This window comes from Lolium rigidum, chromosome 2 (genome assembly GCF_022539505.1).
Source record: "Lolium rigidum isolate FL_2022 chromosome 2, APGP_CSIRO_Lrig_0.1, whole genome shotgun sequence".
Lineage (NCBI taxonomy): Eukaryota > Viridiplantae > Streptophyta > Magnoliopsida > Poales > Poaceae > Lolium > Lolium rigidum.
The window spans coordinates 174,158,202-174,165,152 of record NC_061509.1 but is presented as its reverse complement, the minus strand read 5'-3'; the positions used below and the strand labels follow the sequence as shown (position 1 = coordinate 174,165,152).

The window sequence follows — 6,951 nt, the reverse complement described above, 5'->3', positions numbered from 1 at the left end:
TAGTATTACGAAAGTCATCAATTTGCATAAAAGATTCAATGCATTCATAATCATAATTAATACCAGACTTTCTCCTTTGTCATTCTCCCATCCTTCAGTATTTTCCTGAATGCGGTCGAGAAGATCCCATTTAGCTTCTTCCTTCATACGTGTAAATGATCCAGAACAAGAAGCATCCAATAAATTCTTATCATAAAGAGGAAGCCTCGTATAGAAATTATTAATAACACTATTACTGGGGAGCTCATGAATGGGGCATTTGAGCATTAGTGACTTTAAACTCCCCCACGCTTGGGCAATACTCTCTCCATCTTGAGGCTAGAAATTATATATTTGATTCCGAACTTTATGAATCTCACTTGGAGGATAAAATTTAGAATAAAGGAGAGGTACAATTTCCTCCCATTCAATAGATCGTCCATTCTTCAACATCTTATACTATTCCGCAGCTCTTCTCTTAAGTGATAAAGAGAATAACTTCCTCTTAACTTGGTCCATTGAGATACCTGCACACTTGAACAACTCGCATAATTCATGTATAAAGAGTAAATGATCACCCGGATGGACAGTTCCATCTCCAAAATAGTAGTTATTCATAACACGTTTCAACAATTTTCATAGGTATTTTAAAAGGATCCAATTAACCACGTGGCGGTTCATCTACTACCGTAACAGTGGTAGTAGTAATTCCAAATAGAGAGTCAAACGGAGACGCCCCCACAATGAAATAAAGCAGTAGCAGACAAAAATAAAAACAACACTTACAGTAAAAGTTACCTTTACCAATACCACTCTTCAATAGCGCTTCACTCCCCGACAACGGCGCCAGAAAATAGTCTTGGTGACCCACAAGTAATGGGGGTGTATCGTAGTACTTTTGATAAATAAGAGTGTCGAACCCAACGAGGAGCAGAAGGTGTTGACGAGCAGTTTTGATCGAGGATTCACTGTAAAAACTAGAAAATAGGTTTGCAGGGGTATTTGGTATTGCAGGTAAATAAAGTACGAGTAAATAAAATATAGTAATAATAATTGCAGTGAGTGGCCCAATCCTTTTTATAGCAAAGGATAAGCCAGTTGTTTTACTTATGATGACCAAACGTTCTTGAGGACACACGGGAATTTCGATGGTTTGGTAAGTGTTGTGTGGGTGAACCTATGCTAATACACTACTTGCAAGCATCCGCAACTACAAGAAAGTAGTTAAGATAAATCTAACCGCAACCTTAAACTTTGAGATCCTACACTCCCTCGTGCACTGGTTTACTAACGGGGGTTTGGGTTTATGTCGTTCCCAGAACCCCACAATTAGTAGCCAAATACACGATGCATTCCCTTAGGCCCATAAAGGTGAAGTATCATGTAGTCGACGTTCACATGACACCACTAGAAGAATAACACCACAACTTAAATATCAAATCATTGCATATTACTCAACATAGTTCTACTACTAATAGCATGACTTCTCTCATTTCCTCAAGAACTAAACGAACTACTCACGAGACATCGTATGGATCATAATCAGAGGTGATATAATGACGAATAACAATATGGACATAAACCTTAATTCAATGGTTTCACTCAATAGCATCAACTGCAAGGAGTAATCAACACTGGGAAAGTTTCCCCTATGAACTAGACAAGTATCAAACCCAAGATGTTACAGCGGGATGGCGGTGATGATGGTACTGGTGGTGGAGATGATGGTGATGATGATCCCGATGAAGTCCAGCTCGATGGCGGCGACGATGGCGATGATTTTCCCCCTCCGGGAAGGAATTTCCCGGCAGAATTTTGCCTGCCGGAGAGCTTTTCTCTCTCTCTAGTTCTCCGCCCCGTAGCGGTGGCGGAATATTTCTCTGGTCGCTCCCCCTATCTTAGGTTTCTCGGGGGGTTGAAATACGCGAGGGGGCGTCGTCAGAAGTGGGCCAGGGCGCCCAGACCATGCCTAGGCGCGACCTGATGGGCCCGCGCCTAGGGGTGGTCTGGCACCCTCCTGGCCCATCTCGGCCTCCCCTTCTGGCTTCCTCCGTCATCTGGCAAAATAGGATTTTCTGTATATTTTATGGGTATTGCATTCTTTAGAAATATGGTGTCTTGACGGTCTTTTTTTCAACAGAATCCTGGCTCCGGCGGTTAGTTCTCCAATAATCATCAAACATAAATTATGACATAGAATAGTGATGCAAATTGGATGTATCAGGGATGCGGCTGAAGATGCTCTAATATAAGTAGCTAGGTAATGTCACGTTCCATGAGCAATATCCTACTCTATACAATAGTGTACTCACGAAGACGATATGATTGTAAAGGTGTTACAAACTTCTCCAACAAATGTGACATTCAGAAAAGATCTTGTTGGTCCCAGATCAACATCATGGAATGCTCTCTTCAATGTCTAGCTTTGATCCAATTGACGCAAGGGTCTAACGAGTTTTGCTAGAACCTACACCATAGCGATAAATTCCCTATGATTCAATGTACACAATATTAATCTAGTCTAAAGTGCCGGTTGATAATAACAAGAAAATTTAGAAAATTAAGATCCCGTGGAAAACTAAGATTTTCGTGTGGTATCTTCGTACAAGGGCAATCCTTACTAAAGACAACCTTTCAAAACACAATTAGCATGAAAGTAAAAAAGTGTGTCTTTATCATCATGATGATACTATCAAACATTTGTTCTTCAACTGCATATTTGATAGAGCCATATGATCAGTCATTCAAATAGGTTGTACCTTGTACCCGCCATGTAGCTTTGCTAATATATTCGGAATTGACTAAATGGTGTAGATCATAGGTTTAAAATATTTATTAGTGTGAGAGTCTTTGCCATTATTTGATTGCTATGGCTATGCGGAAATGAGAAGGTTTTAATGATAAAAATTCTTCTCTAATGCATGTTATCTACTGGTGCACTGCTATGCTCCGTTAATGGTCGTCTCTACTGCGTGTGAAGAACCGCACCCTATTTATGAAAGGTATCTACATGGCCGGAAGACACGCCGAGGGATATTTTATTGAACATGGATGACATTGTAATCTACAGATTTATCCTCCATAGTCATATGCACCTATGTTGTTTGTGAGATGATTACTATAAATTGCGTTTTTTTCCATATATTTGGACTGGATCCGCTGCATGCATCTCAGTTATACAGAGGACGGGTGTAATCCTTAAAGCTTTTTATGAGTATAAAATGTTTTTTATCGAAAAAATAAACTCATGGTAGATTTTATTTTGGAACTACATGAAAAATAAATTATAGGGATTTTTTCTATGATGTGCAGTCCAACCAAACAGCTCTACAGGGAAAAAAATCGAGGACTAGAATATATCTTCCAAAATTCAATCGAAACTTCATTTGAACAACGACAATAATTCAGTACTCGTATTTTATTTCACCAATTGACAACTGACGACTCCGTTGCCTCACTGCTCCCCGGTTGCCGTCGCAGAGTGCTCCGCCTGCCGGCCTGCGAATGCCATCGCCGTCGCCTCCACTCTTCTCACTATGCCGCCGCCGCCGCCGCAGGGTGGGCTTCCTCCTGAGCATCCTCTTCCTGCTCTCATCCGCGTGCAGGTGCGTATCTTTCACTGCCTCCATCACCAGGTATTCTGTGTTAACAGCTCCACCGTATGACCCCCTGCAGCAGCCTGGAGGAGGAGGCAAAGGCCCTTAGAGTCGGGAACGAGCTGGTGGGAGAGACAATGCCGCTTCGCCGCGGCCGGAGGTTCTACAGGATCGCCGGCCTGCGGCCGCCCGCGTGGTACGAAATCAAGATCTCCTACCCGACCACCGCACGATCTGGCCCTTCCCGTTGGATATGAAAAAACAAGGATCCTTTGCTTCACCAATGACTTACAGCTTCTGGTTCTTGAAGGAATTGCTTGTGCTTGTAGATACCATCCAGCTTTTCGGTTCGGATCGTGAACGATCCTCATGCTGTGGAGGAATGGGGGAGTAAGAACAGGAGGTTGCTGAACACGGAGAAGATGATTTTCAAGGCTGAGAGCACCAAGCCGGTTGGTATTCCGTAACTCTTTAACTACATTTGTTGTTTGGCTGCAATGGTAACTTTACAATGGCTGTTTGTGATTCGATTTTAGGTGTATGTTCTTGTCACGGTGGAGCCTGAGGGCGTGGTTGCAAAACCAGATGTTCCAGAGAGAGAGCTTGCCCTGTTCAATATTGGTATGCTACTGCTATTTCTTTACACTTCATTTTCCCTTTAGTGATATTCAGAACTGATTAGTCATTGGTATGCTAGCAGTGTTTGTTTACGTTTCCTTTTACCTCTGATATTCATACCAGATTAGTCTAACTAGGACAGAAATTTTGGTAACTGTAATGATCATTAGGCTTATTTGGTCAGTAGTTTGGTCGTTTTAGTGCAATCCCATAGAACAAATCTTTGTTTCCGTTTCCAGTTTGACTAGGAAGAAAAGGTCGATCCTAATATGCTTGATGCATTGTTTGAAATTTGGAGAACATCGTTCTTACACAACAAAATAATTTACAAATTTCTACTAGCTAGCCGAAGAATTCCACGGGTCCTTTCCGCTCTAATCAGATAAAGGGGGTCAGGACCCGCTAAGCTCTTACTCTTTCATTCTTACAATCTGGTCCCTCTAATTGCTGTAGAAATGAAAACAATCCAGAATACGAACCGTAAAAATGAACACCTACTAAATCAATCACATGAATACCAGTTACAACACCTATCTGCCAAACAGGAATTCTTCCAGTAGTATCGGCCATTTTCCGTACTTTCCTCCACGTTTCATCAAGTGGTCATCATGCTTGAGACAAAAATAGTCATGGATAGTTATAAAGGCGGTATCCTTCCAAATGGGATAAGAGAATTCTTATTACTCTCTTTCTTTCTCTCAATAGAAGAATTAATTGGAAAGTTGCATGATTATTTGTATTGGTGAAGAAGATGATCTGCAGCCAGAAATTTTAAATTCTATGGACATAAGCCACCTAAAGTAACATTATTCAACAACCTAATAGGCTAGCAGTTACTATCAGAATCTCCAATATTAACTTTTTCCTTGGTATGCAGTCTATCTTTTGTTCATTGGGCATGATTAGTAGTCTAGTACTACTGAGTTCTTTTTTAGTGTAAGTGGTAGTGAGCTGTGTGTTGTTGTAGTAAGTTTAGTACAAGGCTCTGCTATTTCCTTATAAGAAAACGGAGTGGCTTTCTTTTGTATCTTCTATTCATAAATTATTTTTTGTTCCGGTTGCCGTGACTGTTCGATCTGATGAATTTTGTGACATATAATTTGCATTGGTACAGATCGAATCGTAAAAATTTATGCTTCATTGATAAACAATCATAACTGAAGGTTTTCTCCATTTCGTCATATCAAAGATAGAGGATAGCTGAACCTGTGTTCATTTGGAGAATGATATTTCATTGGCTATAGATAAAATCGAGGATGATCTTGATAATGTTGGGCCTTGTAGAGATCTTGAGTTTTTGAGTTATGAATTTCCACAGAAGCTTCCCTAATATTTTTTTCCACAGAAGCAGTACTCAATCTTAAATATCTGAACAGGTTCTTTCACATTGTACTATAGCTATCATCGCGTTGGCTAGTGCATCAATTCAATAAATATCATTGCAAACACTTAAACAATGTGTCTAATCCAAAATGTGTTTTGTTTTTTTCCATTGTTGTGCAGTTTGTGATGAACTTGTGCTCGGTATCCCGCACTTTGCCTGGTGGATTGGAATTGCAGCACTTCTCTGCATTGTGTTGGCATCAGTTGCACCTTATTTCCTCTCGATGCACAAGCTACTTAACTATGAACCTGCACAGAGTAGAGATGTTGATGCAGCTAAGATTTCGTGATAACTGAGACGTGATGCCTGAATGTTCAGTTTCACATAGCAGGCTTCATCAACATATACCTTACACTTTTTTGTTTCTGTCTTTTTGCTTTCTATTAGTTGCAGACTGCAGTTGTACAAGCATCTCCTGGTCATTATGACTGTAACCTAGAGTTCGAAGCGAGATGCATCATTTCAATTTATTTACCTCATCAATGAAATTAATTTAGGTTGTGATAGATATCAAGGTTCTGGCGTTGGGGATTTTGCCACTCCATGTCTCCATGTGGCAAAACCACAAGTTTCCTATGAATTTAGATGCCATTTCCCGCATGTCCATGTTGATGCTAATCTTGTGACATTGGCAATCATGACACCATCTTGACTGGCATGATGATGCTAATCTTGTGACGTTGGAATCACGACACCGTCTTGACTGAAGATCTCTTGAAGATATACCTTGGGAAACAATAATTGGCAACTACTTCCTTTTCAAATTATCCTGTGGGGGTTTAGGGTTTAGATTCAGTCAAAAGCAAATTTGTAAAGTTTAACCATGTCTGCCGAGGAGTTCGTCATCATTGTGTGCACTTTAAAGGTTTTGATGTATTTAAAAGAAATACTTGTATCCATAACATCAAGTACTCATACGAGTACATCTGACATGTACAAATATGACTGGATAGTTGTTCCACCAAAACACATGGAGCCCATTCAAGTGACTCTGCCAACATCTTCTTCCTTTGCCAGGCCAAACCAAATTGTTGCCGAGCATGATGAATTTGCAGACGCCGAACAAGATCCAAAGGAGTGAAGAATCAAAGATATCGGCTAGAAGCAAACTGAACTTTGCTCTTGTGGTTTGGTTCCTTGTGGTGGAACCAGCCCATCCAAGTTTAAGTTCTAGACCTGGCATGGGTGTTTGTATTTACCTAGATTTATTTCAGGATTTAACCAGCGTTATTTTTATAGTGATAGGTGATGTGCTAGTGTAAAAGCGAGGCACCAGTGCTGACTTCGTTTGCTGGCTCAGTCTCTCGAAGGTGCTCATAGGTGTAGGGTATGTTCGCGCGTTAATAGGGTGAATGCACGTGCTTATTTTTGAGC

At 40.6% G+C, this 6,951-nt stretch overlaps 1 protein-coding gene across 1 annotated transcript; it reads left to right on the top strand.

The window, feature by feature from the left end:
* The first annotated feature begins 3,483 nt into the window (after nucleotides 1–3,483).
* On the top strand, nucleotides 3,484–5,866 carry LOC124687720. Its single transcript, XM_047221471.1, has 5 exons — nucleotides 3,484–3,584; nucleotides 3,655–3,802; nucleotides 3,905–4,027; nucleotides 4,112–4,196; nucleotides 5,697–5,866. The coding sequence occupies exons 1-5, from the start codon at nucleotides 3,484–3,486 to the stop codon at nucleotides 5,864–5,866; spliced, it is 627 nt and encodes a 208-aa protein (XP_047077427.1).
* The last annotated feature ends 1,085 nt before the right edge of the window (nucleotides 5,867–6,951 follow it).